Raw genomic sequence first — 19357 nt, forward strand, 5'->3', positions numbered from 1 at the left:
AGGGCTCCTTTAGCTTTAGTGTGTCTTCATTCGTGGCGTATTTTCCAAAAAGAACCCCTTAACTCTTTTTCCGTCCAACAATGCAAATTAGTACCTACATGGTGATGTTGCAACTGAATACGTTTGCTCTTTCTCTGCAATGAAAATGCTTGAACATTCCTTAAAAGTCTGAGCCACATATGTTTTTTAATGATCGAAGTTACAAATTAAATTGTAATTGATTGTATTTTAAACATTGTAATATTGTAATCTTTCATTTTATTTTCATAAAATCCATATATATTGTTATGGTAAAGTCTGGAGTACAATAGTTCAACGTTTGTTTTTGAGGATCCTTTCAGCCAATTGCTTTAATATTTGCTACTTGTGTAGCCAATACAAGTTTTACATTAAAAATTATTTTTTAAAAAAGTTCTCAAACGTGCTTTGTACAGTCTATCGATCAGGCTTTAGGGAAAAAGTTATTCTTCCCTTTAGATTTGCATATGTCACACACACATACACAAGACACTGCCCCTCATTCACTGGATTCCCAATCAGCTGAAATGTGGCATACTGTACTGTCATATAGGAACCATATATGACATTTATAACCTGTTTATGAATAAGTACAATATACTTGAAATCTACAGACTTCATAAAACATATAGGCCTATAAAAGTAATTCATTATAATAAATTAAGTCATTGACGGGCCTACATGCATTCTATAATTAATACTGAAAATGTAGAGCATCTATCATCCGAATATAAATAAGATATGGTGTGTTAAACAGCACACTTAGCAAGGGTACAAGGGTAAATAAATAATTCTGATGTCTTGTTGAAGCACTTCCTTTCATTTAAGCAATTACCTGTATACTGTGCAACACAGATAAGGTCACATACCCCATGCTGCCAGTTGGTAGTCTCTTCTGCCCAGTATGGGGGGGAAGGAGGGAGCACTAATTATAAAGGGAGGCAACCTTTTCCAGCACCCCCACCCCACCCCCCCCCCCCCACTCCAGCCCAGCCCAGCCCTGCCTTCCCACTCAGTCTCCAGACTACTGCTTAGGTCTAAGGAACTTACTGGTGGAGCACACTGGCATCTGGCACATCCTGAAGAAGCTGTACACTGGTGGCCCCTTCTCCACCTGTTCATTCCCTTGGATTTGGGAGGCACACTTCTACAAAGCGTAAGTCCCTCACAGAGAGCTTCAAACATACTGCTAGAATAGACATGTATTATCACTGAAATCTTTACAATTAATCATTCTTATTGGTGTTTGAAAAGCAAAATGATGTTTTCATATATACACATATTTAAACCAAATATTTTGCAAGGAATTTTTGAATCAACTAAAATGTCTGTTGTAAATTATGGGTGATTATGGCCATTATTTTCTCTGTAGGAGAATGACAGAATATTTAAAGCCTTGCAGTGTTTTATTGTTGAAGTAACTCTGGCTGGAAATGTTATATATTATTATTATTATTATTATTATTATTATTATTAATAATTAATAATTATATATATTATTAATTAATAATTATAATAATAATAATAATAATAATGTTAATATTATTATTATTATTATCATATATGCTGTTATATTGTGGGCATCAGACAAAAGCTGTGGGAGATGTTGATGTGCTGATCCTCAGAGGAGTCCTTCTTCTCGATCCCCCTCCCTCTTCCTCCAAGGCACACAGTCAACCTCCACCAGCTGTGGCCCGCTGAACAGTAGCAAAACAAAAACACTGCACAAACATCAGCCTGTTCTCAGAGAGCCAGGTGACACAGCAAACAGCAAGGATTAGGGAAAGAATGTCTTTTTTTCTCATTCTGACTTACAGGGACAAGTTGTCCTTGACATAAAAAGTGTGGATGACAGGAGTATTACACATGAACTCAACATTATTAACTCATTTATAATAAAAAGGATACATGAAGGTTCAATCCAGTATGCTGTGGTGTGATGTAATATGCAAAGATGAGGTGCTGTGCAAGCTAGTGTGCCCAATATGCAAGAGTAACCTATTGGGATGAGCTCAGCCCTGGGGAAGCCTTTTATGCAGAGGTACACAAGTGCTTCCCAATTAGTAATCAATTATGCTGCATCCGAGACTTCCACAATTCGAAAGTCAGATATTTTCTAGTTGGAATTTCATCATTTTCGAATGGAATGGAACACCACACGAAGTTGGAATTCCTATAAACTCGGGGCATTGTAGACTTTCAAGACTACCTGCAAGGAAACTGAGCGAAAGAGCCTCTAGAGGGCGCTGTTACACTGACTGCTCAGATGAACGTCATAGTTTTGTATGTTGAGGGACTTTTTCCTATTTTCTTTGAGGCAGTATGCAATAGTTTAAATGATCCATCATTTTAGCTGATCTTTGTTTGAATATACCTGTCAAAAATCATATTTCAGGAAGACTGTGAGAGCTCTCCAAGGCAGGTTATGAGTGACACCTTGAAGTTGAAATTAAACTATTAAAATTGACCAGAGAACCTTACAGTGTTCAAATTAGTGCTCAAGTTCAAGTGGCAAGCAGCTACATAGTTACATGTAGCAGGAAACAGATCATTACAGACAGTAACAGATAATCAGTCATGTGGTCAGATTTGTTGATATTTGTAAAGTTTAAATGATGACTAAAACAACACGCTGATACGCAGCAGACCCAGTGACTGTACTGTGTTGTGGCCAGCAAGGTGGGAAGCCACAGAGCAAGGGCAAAATGTCCAACAACATGGCCAAGATCGCTGATGCCAGAAAAACCGTTGAACAGCTAAAGTTGGAGGTTAATATTGAAAGAATGATGGTGAGTAAAGAGCTTTGCATATAATTCCCGTATATGTCTTGTATGTGTATGATGCTGCATTAAACAGGCCTTTGAACATGCCATGCGCTCATCACCATGAGCTTTGAACAAGGTCAAGAAGTACAACTGAGTACAAATCAATGTAGTCCTCATTTCAGGAATAATCCTGAAAGCTACACACACACACACACACACACACACAGGATGAAAATGTACTGGATGTCCCTGCAGGTGTCCAAAGCTGCAGCAGAGCTGATGGCATACTGTGAGGCCCATGCCAAAGAGGATCCACTGGTGGCCCCTGTCCCCTCCTCAGAAAATCCCTTCAGAGAGAAGAAAATATTCTGTGCCATCATCTAAACCCCGTTGCCCTGAATCACCCACAAGAGGCCCAGAGGGACTGTCCACAGTGGGAGATGCCATGGCGAGTGAAACCAGATACCTGTGACAGTGGCAGTTGAGTGTGTCATGTTGTTATCATGGAAAATGGTCCTATTCACTCCCACATGTCCCATGTGTTTTGCTACATTTTAACTGGAAAACTGAAGGTGGTGAATTCACATATTAACAACAGTTTAGGACAATCTTGACATGGAGTCACCTAGAGAGGAAGTGTGTGACCTTAGGATCCATTAAAGTGACTGAATCAAACGCACTCTCAGATGTCTTAGTGCTGTTGTGCTTTTGCATTGATGTTCTTCACTGAAAGTAATCATTATGGATGCTGTTTTTGTTCTTTGTTATTTGTTTCATCTTGTCAAGTTTAAGCTTTTGGGCACTGTGTGAATATGCGTGTACGTTTTCTCGGAAAATGTAGATTTCTCATCCCTAGAAAACTTAAATTATTCTCTGAGAATGCGAACACCATTGCTGAATAATCATCATAACAGTTTTCTATGCCATTAATCGTCAAGGATTTAATTAAATTAAGATACAATGATTAGTCATTCTGAAAGCGTAAACTTATATTCGGTCAAGTTAATCATTACTTTAGCTCAGGTGCTTTTCAATATTGTGGCTATTGAGTGGATGCAGGCCATAAAACTTTGGAGAGGGCCAAAGTTCACTGGAAGAATCAACCCACATACATGATGTTTTCCCTCAGGTCTCTGTTCATTTCCGCAAAGGTAGTTTACACATTAACCTACACATGACTTCTCTATCCCTACCCAACCCAAGCCACCACCAACAGTAAATATATCCCGCTGTAGTCTACCTAATGGAATGACTGATGACAGTGATATTAGCCATTCATGCACATTCAACTCAGTTGATACTTGTACTAAACACAAGTGTGTGTGTGTGTGTGTGTGTGTGTGTGTGTGTGTGTGTGTGTGTGTGTGTGTGTGTGTGTGTGTGTGTGTGTGTGTGTGTGTGTGTGTGTGTGTGTGTGTGAGAGAGAGAGAGAGAGAGAGAGAGAGAGAGAGAGAGAGAGAGAATTGTAGGGCACTGAATTGAAAAGTAAATACAATGTCAGACATTCTTATATTAACACAAAGGTCAACTTCAACCTTCACATACAGGTCTATAGCAATAATGGTCAGCTATCATTTCAGTTCAAGGGCTATGTGAAATGAATGATGAATTTACCGCTTGTCATCCAACGTGCTGTGCCCTCAGAAACCCACTGACTAATAATAATATAGCAATATTATCCTGACTAGAATTGCAAACCCTCAAAGTAATTAGTTGCGTTCGACTGACCACAACTAAGTGGCCAGTGAAGTCACCATCAGGGTTACAAATTGCCCTCATAAGCGACGGCACGCACACAAGCGCGCATACACCCAAAGGCGGGGTGGTGACAGGTGCGTCCCATCAGACTGGTCTGCAAGCGCCACACACGGCCGAGGATCTAGGAGAAAAGCCACAGCTCAGGTAAGGTCCTTACACCAGCTTCACGATTGTCAAACTATTGAAAAAAATTATTATAATCATAATCTAATCATGTTACTCTGATCATCTTGTAAGTGCGCCCTTTTATGATTGGCTAAAATGATCAATTAGGCTATGATTCCCTTAGCCTATTTGATAACAGTTTTTCACGAGAAGGTCTCATAGGCTATGTCTAACATATTAATATTAATGTCAAGCATGGGCGAAACACATCTACTGTTTTGTTTAGTCTCTAGGATAATCACAGTCTAATTAACAATTTATAATGGAGAAAAGATCAAGGCGTCTCAAAGTTCAACGACTTACTGTACATTATTAAACTTGCATACAGGGCGTAATAAACTCGAAAAGCCTACCTAACAACCGATGCACATTTTTTTCAGTTTGAGCAACAATGAAGACCATAGGCAATTTATTTATGACAAACCTAAAAGCGTTCTGTCACCAACTTGACCGACTGGTCCAACGTGTTCTTCCGCAACGAATGCAGACTCCATAGCCTAACCTAGCCTACTCCACACGGTGGTGTGTGTGAGAACCCATGCCAGTATCGCAGCATTCCAAAATGGATCATACGAACACTGAACACATAGTTAGTGCTTCACATTTTCCGTATAGTAGGCTACATGTCTGTACCTCAAAATATGTGATTAATTTGGATGTTGTTATGACTAGACTTAGGAGCACACAAAACACAGCCAATATTGTTGTCCTTAAATTGACGTTTGATTTTAAAATTAGGCCTACACGCCACTTCAACACCTTATATTAACAATATTTTACTGTGGGCAGAAAACTGGATCACATTAGGACATTAAATGATACTTTATATACTTCCATTATATCCTTGAAATCCATTATAAACTTTTTATTTATTATTTTTGATTTCTCCTACCCATGTCCTTGATTGCCTAGCCTTTCTGCATGTGACAATAAACTTCCTTGTATCCTTGTATCCTTGATACAATTGTGATGTCGATGAAATAGGCGAACTGTTTGAACTTTAGCATCAAAATGTCCACATTCAATGTGAACATCATAATTACTGATATAGTTATAGAACTTAACCACTAAAGTTTGCCTCCAGTTTGTCCACTCCAACACATTTTCTATAAATATTCTATAAAAGGTAGGCCTAAATTATAAATGTTTAACCAGTATAGTTAAATGAGGTTAACCCAGAGAACAATAACAAATATATTGAATGCAGATATTTGATCTTATGGCAAAAAAAATAAATTTCTTTCAGATGTCCACTCCAACACACATTTCATATTAGGCTACATACAGTATCGAAAATTGTCAGTGATCATGCATTTGCCATAATGAAATGTTGAAATGAAATATTTTTTTTATCCTTCAACAGATGAAGACTAAACAACTACAAAAAACATAAATAATGATATTTCAAGAAGGTTTATGTCTTTCTTCTTCTCACCAGAGCAGATAAAAATTAAAATTTCTTTCAGAATTGTGATAGAGGCTAGGTTTCGAGTGACTTCTTCTGATAGGGCCATTGCCATGCAAACTATGGCCTGTAAACTATAAACCAGGTAATATGCACCATGCACTCAAATGCTGACAAGGCCAACAGGCTTATTAAGTGTTGTATTTTAGCCTGTATCCTACCTCTCCAGGCATAACCTAAACGTATGTGTCATCAGATGATGATGGTGTCACTTATTAATATGATCAGAAAAAGTCCTATTTGAGTGATTCTGTGGCTAGTAGCCTTTATTTTGCCACAGCATCACAATCTAGTTGCTCAGGATGCTTTAATGGCTATTAGCCACAGGCAGGTTCTGACCTGCCACGCAGGCCTAATGAGCCATTCTGCATAACATGGCTCTCCAAGGCCTTGGAGAGTTAGAGGTTTAGTTGGAGGAGTACAGTGTTCATTTCCTTTCAATATTATTTTATAGGCAACTCACTTTGTTAGCATGTTACATCACTTCCCTGCATTTAAGTCCATCAATTTGTGATGCAAGACCAGTGAAAATAATCAAATAACACTGATGCAAACTGTCACTTCAAAAACATGTTGACATGTTTGACATGTTTGTTTGCATGTTTATTGAGAGGTTTCTCCTCCTGGGGATCAATAAAGTATCTATCTATCTATCTATCTATCTATCTATCTATCTATCTATCTATCTTCTCTTTCAGTCTGTAGACTGGAAAAGGATGGCCAACTTTAAGGGGCATGCACTGCCAGGGAGCTTCTTTCTGCTGTTTGGGCTGTGGTGGTCCGTGAAGGCGCCTTGGATACGGTGCTGCCGGCAACGCTTCATCACAGGAAGGAAGAAACCACCTTCTGTCTCCCGGAAAATCGATTTGATTGAGGGATCGTTGAAAGTTTTTTTTGCCTTTGTTGGTAAGATCTCACTAAAATCGAAGGTTTAAATAGTATTTGGATTTTCCATTCACACACAGTAGTCTAATGTGTGCCAACCTCTGACATCTGGCATATGCCATAAAGGCAATGGTGGTCACTAAAAAATAATACAGTGATCGATTTCATTGCTGAAGAGATGATCAGAAAGAAAGCAAAATAAGGCCATTTTCTGCTTCACAGTTCTCAAAATGTACGCTGATATGTCGGTGCAGTTTCTTGTTACTTGTCCATGCACATGCAAGACGGTTAAAGACTCAGATTGAGTGATTTGTTTTTTGTGACTCCAAGCTGGATGATTAAAATGAATAAGGTTAGTCTCTGATATGTACTGTGTAAATGTTATAAATATTACATCTTTAATTTTTGTTTTGTTTTATCTATGACCTCTCTCCTGATTTTCCTTTTATTTCTATTCAATCATACATCATTTGGTTAGTTGCAAGGTTTCTCCACAGAAGATTGTATGATTTACTATGCGTTTGGGTACGTTTTGCATTTCAGGCATTATGGCAGAACAGTTTGTCCCAGATGGGCCGCACGCCCACTTGTACAATGGCGGCTGGGTCAAACTGATGAACTGGCAGCACAGCACCATGTATCTCTTCTACGGCCTCTCTGGCGCAGCCGACATCCTCTGTGCCACCTCACGCTTCGCCCCTCAGGGCCTCGACCGCATGGCGCTCGCTCTCGCTCTGTTTGTGGAAGGTTTGTTTACGTCTTAAGATGAATTCAAAATGATGCCGAAGCCTTCTTTTTCTTCCTATTCTCTGTCAACAGGCAGTTTTATTTCTGATAATGAAAAGACACACCTAACCATTAAATTGTACTGACCATAAAAGTCTATAACTTCTCTTTGCCGTACATACTCCTTGTCTTCTTCAGGATTTCTGTTTTACTACCACCTGCACAATCGTCCTATGCTGGACACGCACGTGCACTCTCTCCTGCTGGTGGCAGTGTTTGGTGGCGCCGCCAGTACGGCTTTGGAAGTCTTCCTCAGGGAGAATGCTGTACTAGAGATCCTTAGATGCAGCCTGGCCATCCTTCAAGGCTCCTGGTTCTACCAGGTATGTATGTGTGTGTGTGTGTGTGTGTGTGTGTGTGTGTGTGTGTTAATTAATAAATGGTTATAAAGTGTGCACATGTTCAATGGGCATTTATTTCAACCAGCTGTTTTTAAAACGCTTCTAAGGGATGTAGCGAAGGGAACACTAGTGTGCTTAAGATCAGCGGGGTCTTATAATTTGATTAACACCTATTTAATTATGTCAACTGTGACAAGATGTTGTTTAAGCTGTGGTTGAGGTCTCACTTCTCAGTATGGGTTTTTGTTCCTCCTCCCTTACTCGTTTTGCATTACTCAATGTTTCACGGTTGATCTCTCTTTAGATTGGCTTTGTGCTGTACCCACTTAGTGGACCGGAGTGGGACCAGACCGACCACAACAACATGATGTTCATAACCATGTGCTTCTGCTGGCACTATGCTGTAGCGCTGCTCATCACTGGTGTGAACTATGCAGTTGTCTGGAGGTGAGTAATCCTGCCAGGTTGGCTTAGAAGCCTCTCAGTAACACGCAGCGTTGGAAGGTGCAGTGGTACATATGGCTGCCTGCTTTATGGAAACAGTATTCTTGAACTTGAGCAACTGGGTTTTGTACATCCTGAAAGGGTAAGCTCTGCTTGATTTGATCAGTTTTACATTGGACAAAAGACACAATCATGTTGCATTTATTAACCAAGTTTACTTAGTTGTTAAAAAAAAATGGCACATGAGTATTCTTCATAGTTCTACGTTGCAGATAAAACATCGACTTGCTTTGCATATTTCAGTATTACACAAGGATCTCTTTATAGATTTGATAGTGGATCTTACGCTTGTATGGTAATCGTGTCATTTTATTTTTAACACTCTCTTTCTTGGAAGTTAACAGTTATATTTAGTTACTATGGTGCTTTCTTTTTGACAGTGACAGTTTTGACTGTTAATGGAGCAATGTTATCCACAATATTTACCATTTTCAGATTAAAATTATTTGTGAATCATCTACAGAGTCTGACAGAGGACTTGAGCTCAAAGTGAGCACTTGTGTTATGTTATGTTATGTGATCATTTTCTTACAGCCAAAGATCTGTTTTGAATGTGTGGCATGTGTGACACACAAAATAAGATACAGAAATGAGTAGACAAAGCAAAGTCCTTGTGGACTGGACATTGAGACCCTTCGTCCAAGGTCAAGGATATGACCAAAAGGCTGAGTTGGGAAGGAGATGGCAACAAAAGGTGGAGACAGGAACAGTGACGAGGGAAGGGGATGTGTTGTGCTCTTGAATTTCCCCTTGGGGATCAATAAAGTATCTATCTATCTATCTATCTATCTATCTATCTATCTATCTATCTTCGGCTGAGTGATGCCTGTGGACTCTCAGGGATGGAGGGATGGAGAAATGGCCTTCCTTCCTGCACCAGCACCATTATTCTTTTAGAGAAAACTATAGGTGAAGAGTTGCAGGCGAGAGGGGGAGGGTGGGCTGGCGTGGTGGTGCATCCGGTGGTTTGAGTATGTCTTCACATCTGTCATCATGATGAAGAAACCCAGCTCGAATCGTGTTCTCAGACGGGGATATTGAGTCTGTGGTTTGTTGCTGTTTTCCATAAGTAGGGCCTTATCATCTTTGCTGTCTCTGTCAGCTCAAGGCTCAACCCTGGACACACAGTGAGTGTTCTTGCTGTGCCCTATTGGGGCTGTGTGTTCTATTTGCTTCTGCTGCTCCAGTTTCATTCTGCCTGTGATAGCGCATAGATGTTTTCTTCTGTTCCCAGCAGGGGCGTTATTCGGGGGTGGAAACAGCTTTCAAAACGGTGGTGTTTGTCCCCCTTAAACATTGTCATCTTACAAGATCATTGGTTTCTGGTGGTAGCTTGCTAATCAAAGAAGAAAGACTTAAGGTTATGGATATAATGAACATTCTGAAAACGAAAGGTCGCACAGTGCAGGCTACTTGGAAGGTACAGCATAGAAAAATACTCAAACTGCAATATCATGCTTTTTAGTAATCAGCCTGGTCCCAAAACACCACCAGACCACCGGGAATTTGTGAAATCTCTCAACTCTCCTGATTATCACTCTGCTATTGATCAAAGCAATGAGGAGCAGGATAGCAATGGAGGACTCTCCTGTTGCTCTATCAGCAGATGAGAAGGGCCTCAGCGTGCCAGTGACGTGACTGGCTAGGCTCATAGGTTGGTGAAGGAGAATGCTTAATCGTAGCCAGCTAGTGATTCTATGCTTTTGTGAGAAAGCACGCCATTTATGAAAGCAACCTCTCACTCAAGCACACCAGTGTGTGTGATCATGCCAGTTGCAGAACCACTGTCTCCACGCACTGACTGTTGGCACTAATCTGGTCGGATAGGCCTAAGGCCTAAGCACTATGATATCCACACAAAATTCTGTTTATAAAAACATAGCAAGTGTTTTGGGTAGCCCATGGCCGTGTCCATTTCCCTAGTGAGTTAAATGTTTTCATGCAGACGTCTGGAGAATAGGTGAGGTAACAGATCATGCAGATGTCTGGAGAATAGGTGAGGTAACAGATCATGCAGATGTCTGGAGAATAGGTGAGGTAACGGTAACAGATCATGCAGACGTCTGGAGAATAGGTGAGGTAACAGATCATGCAGACGTCTGGAGAATAGGTGAGGTAACGGTAACAGATCATGCAGACGTCTGGAGAATAGGTGAGGTAACAGATCATGCAGATGTCTGGAGAATAGGTGAGGTAACGGTAACAGATCATGCAGACGTCTGGAGAATAGGTGAGGTAACAGATCATGCAGATGTCTGGAGAATAGGTGAGGTAACAGATCATGTATGCGTGTTTTAGTGTAGGCCCTATTCTCTGACGGAAAGTCAGATCAGTCAATACTTGTTTTTAAGGGGGGGTGCAGTGTCTGTCCCTGCCCCATCCCCCATATTGAAGACACAGTTACACTCCTGGTTTCCAGTTCATTTGACTCGGTTTGCTGTGCGACATTACCGTTGTTGTTGCTGCAGGCATTCGTCTGCTTCACCGCAAATAGTTTTGTTTCGGTTTAGAGGGCTCTTGTTTTCCTCTTGTTCACTGCTTATGGCTGGCGAGCATTTAGCAGATGGTGCCAAAGGTGAATGGAGAAAAGATAGTGGTTCCTTCCTTTGGTTCCTATTCAGCTGAGTTCAGTGCTATATGTCTTGAAATTCTATGCTTTGTGATAGGAGAACTCCAGGCTGTCAGATACCTCCTCTTTGAGACTACTTATTTTGGTCCTGATGTGCCAATCTTATAAAACACTATATGGACATATTCACATTTAACTGACACTAACCATTTTTACTGAAGAGGGTCTTTAAAGTCTTTTTGTGAGTGGCAAAGTTCTCTACCATTTGCACCAACATGCACAAAGTGTTTGATATTGTTTTGACACTATTTATGAAAGTCTGTTTTTTTGTGTCAAAGACGGCTGCATTTCGAAGGCAGCCTACAGTATAGTCTAATGTAACAATGTAATTTCAACAGTCATCAAGAATGAAGGTTGTGGGTTGAACAGGTATTTTGAATGAGCTGCTCTTTGCTGGTGTCCAACTCTCTACTGTGGTTTGATCGCTCTCTACTTTCAGCCACTTTCACAAAAGCATTCAAATCTGTTGCAGAGCACTGGGAACTGAGGGTTTCCTATTAGCTCTGATCAGTGGCAAAGTTTGCTAAACTGGCTATATTGCTGTTATTATGATATGTAGGTTTCACATATCTGGCTAGATTTGAGTTTACTGGTGTCAAGGTAATTCCTGGGCTTTTTGTGTTTGTATTTCTGGGCATGGCACTTTGTGGCGGTCGTCAGTATTCGCACGTGTCTGTTAGGTAGATGCATCTATTTGCTCCATCCAAAGTGATATCAACCACTCATCTTCAGGTATTACAACTAGGCCTAGTAACAGAGATTTTGACCAAGGGTGACCAAACGTTTGCATGCCATGTGTGTGTATATGTGTAAAGATAGAAAATGCTTGTAGGCTATATGCTATATTGGATGTGTTGTATAAAAACTGCTACGAGTATAAAAACTGCTGCTATAGTCAGACAGAGTCGTTTGGTGATACTTGAAATTCACAGAGAGCTTTATTATGGTACGGAGACTATCAGGTAGTCACACCCTCAAGATCTGAAGACAAAGAAAATTCAGACCCTTTTATACCATCTCAACAGGATCTTCCAGAATCTTAAGCCTCACAAGCATGACTCAGACAATGATTACCTCACCTAGGCTATATTAAAACCACTTGAAATCAGAGTTCGGTGTTAACTTGTTATAGGAGAAACATAAAGCCTTATGCATGGTGACCATCACCGTCTGGCATTCTAAGGCCTCACTCCATTCCTTAAGGCCTATGTTCAGGCGCCTCTACAGTGGCGACTGCATTACCCTGGTAACACTGACAGCCATTCCCTGCCTGGCGTCTAGAGGCCTCAGATAAATGTGACCTCTACACACCATTCAACAGCATTGGGCACATGTGACCTCTACATTCCATCCTACAGCATTGGGCACATGTGAACTCTGACCTCTACATACCATCAGCATTGGGCACATACCTTTCTCATCTGACAAGGCACAATGAGTACAGAAATGAGCACACATAGAAAAGGCAGATCACATAAGAAATTAAAATGGTATAAATGACCAAAATTATTTTTTTCCCAGAGATGTGAATTTTACTCATCCCTATATCGGGGGTGTCAATAATGGAGGGCACTGTACCTAGCCTTGACCTAACCTGACACTTCAGCTTTATTCTCTCTGTCATAACAGGGTTGTGGGGAGCTGTGTCAACAAGCCAACGTCTAATATGGAGATGGGACTCAGAAAAAACACTGTGGATAGCTCACAGAAGTCTTTACTTCAGGAATCGGATGAGGAGTGAAGAATGAAAATGCAATTTGCAAGTTGATGTTTCTGACTAAATCATAAAGATTAGAATTCAATTGTAGAATTGAGTAGAATGGTGTGGCCTTTGGAATTTGACCACATTACTTTAACTTTTACCTTAACATAAAGTTTTGTCATTCTGCCATTGTTTTAGTGGTCCTCTGTAAGCAATTACAAACCTAGCACTGTGTCCATTCTGAATTTGCACATCATTCATGCACTATGTCCACTCTGTTCTGAGTATATTGGTCTTTATTCATAAAGACAAATCATGTACATAATTGTGATGTCATTAAAGCCCTGTTTTTAAACTGATGTGTCTGCAGCCTCTTTTCAGCTAGGGACTGTTGGGGTCACCTGTGCTAAAAGTATCATCTGTCATCGTCCCGGCATTTTATGGTATCTCTTTATTACCCCTCCCTCATGATGTGCTATAGTTTCTGTATTCACCCTTACCTTACTCAACTACTTTCTCCTTCTTCTCGTCAGGCTAATATCAGGCACCAGGTCAAATAGACCTTATTTTACACAGAAACATTGATGAAGTTATGAAGGTGTTCATTTATTCCGAAACCATCCATGCCTTTTTTTTGTCTACAAAATGCCAAATGGCACAAAATGAGTTAAAATTGTGTCCACACAATATTGAAGAGAACACATTCTTTAGTGCACAGAAAATGGATGGTTTCATGTCATGTACTGCACTGACTGGTGCTTTTCATTTTGCACAAAAGTTCTGAATGCCCATTTCAGACAAAGGTAATTCCACATACAGTATATTAGGCTGGCATTTATACTTTTGTGGGAGGAACCAAATGGGCCATAGTGTGGTCAAGATCTTTGGTCTATAATGAGTCAGCCATAAGAAATGTGGCCTATACAAAGGTTACTTTTATAAGCTTAGTGTCTATCAAAGTCTATCAAAGTTCAGGAAGCCTTATTTGCTCAGAACACATTTTTCAACCAAGTCAACTCTTACCAAACACCTGTCATACACACATTCAGCTTTTTTCTGGGTTTAAACAATAATTTCTGTTCATGTTTGTAAACCTGAATTTGTCAGTCAACAAAGTTATACTGTAATGTTCACTGCTATTCAGATACAGGCACAGCAAGTTTAATACAATTAACGTTATCTTTTTATTACGGTTGTTTTCGGCCACAACCATGCCTCACAACCTCTCCACTTAACTTCTCCGAGACACACACACTATCAGTTTACACAGGCATAGAACAAGGGGCGTGGCACCCCATCCCAACATATAACCAGATAACACAGCCTATCAATAAACAGTATGCAAACCATTAACTCAGACACACTACAATTCCATTGATACCCACACAGCTCAGTTGGAACCAGAATGTAGGTTCTTTCACAACTAAAGGCCTATTCTACCATAGGAGGAAGGAAGTGTGAAATGCATTAATGCAGCATATCAGTGAGTGCAACTGTGCAAGCTGGTGCAAGTGCTCATATTGGTTGAATGTGAAGTTCAAGAGTGCCATTGACAGATTCAGGACAGGGCTGGTGGCTGCCTCAACGCATCATTGACATGCAAACATTTGTCTGAGTGGAATGGATATACAAATGAGGGTGAGCAACACTCTCCCCTTTCACCTCAGTAAAGGTTTGTGGAATCCATGCTTTGCTGTTCTAAGCCATTTTTGCTATGAGAACTATGTGAAACAGCCAGGGCTTTTGTCTATCCTTGGTGCCAATAAATGTATGCCAAATTAGAAGACACTAACTATCCAACATTAGAGAACACTCATGAAATGTCTTACAAGCTGCAAGGTAGATCCAGAGGGAAAAGAAGACATCCCTGATACAAATACATACAAGAAAAACCCTGAAACACTGTAGGGATGAAGACACAATTGTGAGATGATAGCCTAACCAGATTTCAGATTTCAGGCAGGAACCTGACACTGTGATGCAGCATAAGTTGGAGTGATGCAGTGAGATGTTATGGTTAAGTGTGTGCCATGGAGGCAGTGCCAAAAAGCATGTTATGACTGCTGGTGCCCCCTTCAGGCCAGGCATGGCCAGTGCACAGTCATTGCATTTATATTTTATTCATTTAGCAGACACTTTTCATCCAAAGTGACTTGGGGTTAAGTGCCTTGCTCAAGTAGCCTGACGAGCCAGACCCACAGTAAAATGTAATTTGCTGCCGCTAGGGTGCGTCTAGATTTCTAGGCTATTGCTCAAGGGCATAATAGGGCAGAATAGTGAAACACTGTAAAACCATAATATTCCCCCTTATCTCTTAACACGTAGTCAGGGACAGTATAGGATGAAATGAGAACAAATAACAGAGAAACATTCTTCTATCCCACCACAATTCTGACTGTTAACATAGGACATTAAAAAAAAAAAAAAAATGTACAAGAACATAACCTACTTATGAATATAAAGTGGTGCGGCACAAAGCATACAGTAAGTCCACACAGATTCCCTCAGTAGAGGCAGAAGAGATGTGAGGTTCTGCCCATGTTTGCAGAGCAATGTCTAATGCATTTGTCCAAGCTACAAGTTCTGCCACCTGTGGTTCCTCCCTGTGTTATTCAGAGCCTTCCCTGCCCTGAGAACTATTCTGTCTTCCCCTGTCACCCACTCAGTCCAGGTTTTCCACCATTATATAATGATGGCTTCGCTCATCAGCTTGCCCAAAGCAGGACCTGACAGAGCTTGGGGCCTTCACAGCCAAGAGGAAAGAATTCAAGAGTTTAAATACATCTATCAACCTTGAAGCAAGAAGAACACGTCTGCATAGCATGCATTGTTTGAGGCCTGCAAGTGGAACAGGATAATAAGGTCAGGTATTATCAGCATTGCCATGGAGAGCAGGAAGCATGTGGAGAGACATTTAGCTCGTCTTTAAGCAAATGTTCATGCTGTCTATGGCTCCTTGATTAAATGTACAAACAGAAAATGTCAGCCAAATCTGCAATATGTATTCTGATATAATTCACACATCTATCATCTGGCAGAGGCCTATGTGTTCCTGTAGTGGACTAGGGAGAGCAAGGATTGCCTTGATGCTTTGGCCCTGGCATCCAACCCCCTGTCTAGCACAGCACACAGCAGTCAATTTGGTTCTGCAAAGCTTCACAACAACAGATGTTCCTAGGGGGAGATATACCACATATCAAAATGTGTATTGTAAGAAATGAATCCTGCCGAATTGTATGAGTGATATCATTTCTCCAACCAAGATTAGTTCTGATGTTCTGATGGCAGGCAAGACAGTTTGGTCCCAGGTGAGGTGTGAAACACCAACAATCATAGAATGGGTTTTGGGGGTAAGCCATTGAAAACCATCCCAGCCAAAGGTGTGAGGTTAACTCAATTATCATATACATAGGACAAAAGGTTATCTGGGTAGAAGCCAGATTAATTTGCATTGAGACCAGCATAAAATGACTTGAGTTGGTAATTTTAGTAGTTCAGGCAGACAGGACGAAGGAGAGAGAACTCCAGAGAATATGCCGAGGGAAGGCATAGGTTGAACTTTTGTGAACCTTTCTACCATTTTACACTGGAATAAACCACGTTGCTGTATCAATCCGAAGAAGAGAAAACCTTTCCTATTTTTTCTTACAGTATGGATGGAGCAGGCTGCAACACTGGATGGAGCAGGCTGCAACCTGAAAACACTGTACACTGGGCACATTTTCTTTAGGCCAGAGTGTCAAGTCATAGGTGTATTTAATTGAGGGTTTCTCCTCCGGGATATCTAAAAAATTAGCTGTTGAATGCGCAGTCGTGAGAAGGAAAGAGCAGCAATCTTACTGTCTGACTACCAGGGGTGTAGTACAAGATCCTGGGCCCCTGCATAGGCAGTCTTGATGGGCCCCCATGTTCCTCAACCTAGGTAAAATAAAATATATTCCAGACTTTTCAAGGGCCCTCTCTCTCCTTGGGGCCCTATAATCAGTAGTGGTTTACCCCCAGTCCGCCTACAGATTTAAATGCAATTTGTGGTGATCAGCAAGCTTTCTAATTAATCCCAAAAATCGCTAGGCCACCTGAAAATACCTTCTTACCTTCTATCTCTCACCTTGGCTTTGTGTGTGTTATTGAGTGATGTTTGTGGACATTGTTATACAAATAGCCAAGTTTTAGGCTATTTAATATTTGCCACTCTGTTCACTCTAGATCCTGAACAGAGAAGCTTAACTGAAGAAGCAGTAATAAAGCCAATTTATGTAGGCCTATTTGTGTAATTCTTTGCACAGCACTGTCTAAGCACCCCCCACACACATTCAACAATGACAATTTTCACAGTGGACCAACAATCTCCCTCGGAGTGCAGTGCCCATAATTTGCATCGAACAGTCCAGGGGTAAATTGAGTCAAAAAACACTTAAAGTGTCATGAATATTCCTTTCCATATTAAAAATCCCAGGGGACACAAATGAATCAGAAGGAGATAGTATACAATATAAATGTACTTTATTATGAATATTTGTTAAAATGAATAGCAATTGACAACACACTGGATATGGAATAGTAATACTAAGATGACAAAGGAGCAAACTTGGACATCCCTTGGCCTGTGGGGAGATCACATGCCAGTTGCGTCTCCCTTCAATACTATGACCTGGTCGATGACTTCGTCCAGATGATCTATGTATTTATTACAGACATCGGATGTGAGTTTGTTTTGCCAAAAAAACTCTATTGCAGAGCTCAGTGCATCTTTGCTCGTGGGTTTGGCCTCACAGAGAATGTATTGTTTCATGGAAGCCCACACTAACTTGATGGGGTTCAGATCCGGCGACCTTAAAAACAGAAACACATGTCTGCACTGTTAGCCTATTTTCTGATATGTATTCATCCAGAATATTTTTTTTAACTTTAGATTATTAAAATAACTACAGTAACTTACTCTGCCGGTGTCGGTACCCAGTTGATCCCCTCACTTTGAATGCAGGCCTTGACACTGTTTGCTGTGTGTTTTGAATCGTTGTCTGACAAAATCAAACAGCACAACTTAATCATTAAACAAACATTAGTAGCCTAATCATCACCACGTTGCTTTTATTATAATCATGCAATATATTGTTATGGAAAACAGATTGTTGGCCTACCTTGGAAGAATCTATGTGTAGACATACGGAAACACTCCCGTAAGTATGGACCAGCAGCTTTTTTGATGATTTCTTCTGCGTAGAAGTGTTGATCCATAATACCTGCGGGTTAAATAATATGTTAACACATTGTAACACTTTATTTTGCATAGGCTTTATCTCATTCTTTATTTTGAACCCTTGGGCTTTCAATACTTCATCATTCACCGTCAAAAATGACAAGCGGGCCAGGTCCACATCGAGAGATCCCACCCCAAACTTGCAGTTGGACTGGGTGTTTCACTCTTGATTTTGCTATGCCCCTGTAGTTTGTCTCTCTCTGGCACGTCAATGCAAAACATTCCAGTGCCATAGTTGTCTCGTCAGTGAAGAGAACATCATCAAACTTTTCACCAGCAGCCTTCCATTCTTGAGCTTGGATTAGACGCAAGTCTTTGTTTTTCGCCCGGTTCATTTGAACGAATCTGTAAGCAGAATTTATCAAAATGTTACTGTAAGAAGGATATGTTGAGTGCCCGATCATCACAGATAGGTAAATAATAAAGAGACGCGTTAGTGTTACCTGGAATTCTCAAAGTTCCAGCCAAGATTCTGGACTGCCTTTCTCACCGAGTTTAAACAGATTCTTATGTTGTGCTTTTTTTTGAGAAGGGCTTTTATTTTTCTTGCTGGTAGTTCATCATCTGTTCTGAGGATGGAGTCTATTATTTCCATCACCTGACTGAAAGAGACACACTGTTTCAATGCATAGTTTGGTAAAGCTTGTTATTTTTGTTAACATGTCAAAATTACAAACTTGAATTTATATTTAAAGAATAAAAAGTTAATTTACCTTGTCACTTTACGCGGCTCTCGTTTCTTCTTCTCCACAACAACACGTCGGCAATGACGGCGGATAGTCCTCAAGGAAGGTCTTATTCCAGTCATGGCCAGATGTTTGGCGATAGCGCTAGTCCCCATACCTTTCTTCCGCAGGGTCCTGATGAGCTCACTGACTTCTGCGTTGACCACAGCCATCCCTGAAATCTACTGTACTGTATTGTACTGTAAAATACAAGAAAGTAACAGCAATAGAAATTCACTATACAAATCTTTAAAACTTAAAAAAAAAAACAACTAACAGACATAAAGACTATTGCCATGATATAGGGGCAGGGAGAGGCAGACTAATGGCCAATAGTCAATTTCAGCCCTCCAC

The 19357-nt window shown here is 40.5% G+C and overlaps 2 protein-coding genes across 5 annotated transcripts; both read left to right on the forward strand.

Moving 5' to 3' along the window:
- Positions 1-1048: 1048 nt before the first annotated feature.
- On the forward strand, positions 1049-3462 carry gng8 (guanine nucleotide binding protein (G protein), gamma 8). Of its 4 annotated transcripts, none has more exons than XM_048254976.1 (3): positions 1049-1174; positions 2698-2807; positions 3039-3462. In XM_048254976.1, exons 2-3 carry the CDS (start codon positions 2724-2726, stop codon positions 3165-3167), a joined length of 213 nt encoding a protein of 70 aa, XP_048110933.1. In that variant the 5' UTR covers positions 1049-1174; positions 2698-2723; the 3' UTR covers positions 3168-3462. The 4 variants fall into 4 exon arrangements, with proteins under 4 accessions (XP_048110933.1, XP_048110934.1, XP_048110932.1 ...); XM_048254977.1 differs by having other exon boundaries at positions 1055-1174; positions 2662-2807; XM_048254975.1 differs by having other exon boundaries at positions 1055-1174; positions 2694-2807.
- Positions 3463-4578: 1116 nt separating this feature from the next.
- tmem45b (transmembrane protein 45B) lies at positions 4579-13377 on the forward strand. The gene is made up of 6 exons (XM_048254962.1): positions 4579-4685; positions 6870-7077; positions 7600-7803; positions 7981-8165; positions 8488-8630; positions 12946-13377. Exons 2-6 carry the CDS (start codon positions 6888-6890, stop codon positions 13055-13057), a joined length of 834 nt encoding a protein of 277 aa, XP_048110919.1. The 5' UTR covers positions 4579-4685; positions 6870-6887; the 3' UTR covers positions 13058-13377.
- Positions 13378-19357: the final 5980 nt, after the last annotated feature.

Source organism: Alosa alosa, chromosome 10 (assembly GCF_017589495.1).
Source record: "Alosa alosa isolate M-15738 ecotype Scorff River chromosome 10, AALO_Geno_1.1, whole genome shotgun sequence".
In the NCBI taxonomy this organism is placed as follows: Eukaryota; Metazoa; Chordata; class Actinopteri; order Clupeiformes; family Clupeidae; genus Alosa; species Alosa alosa.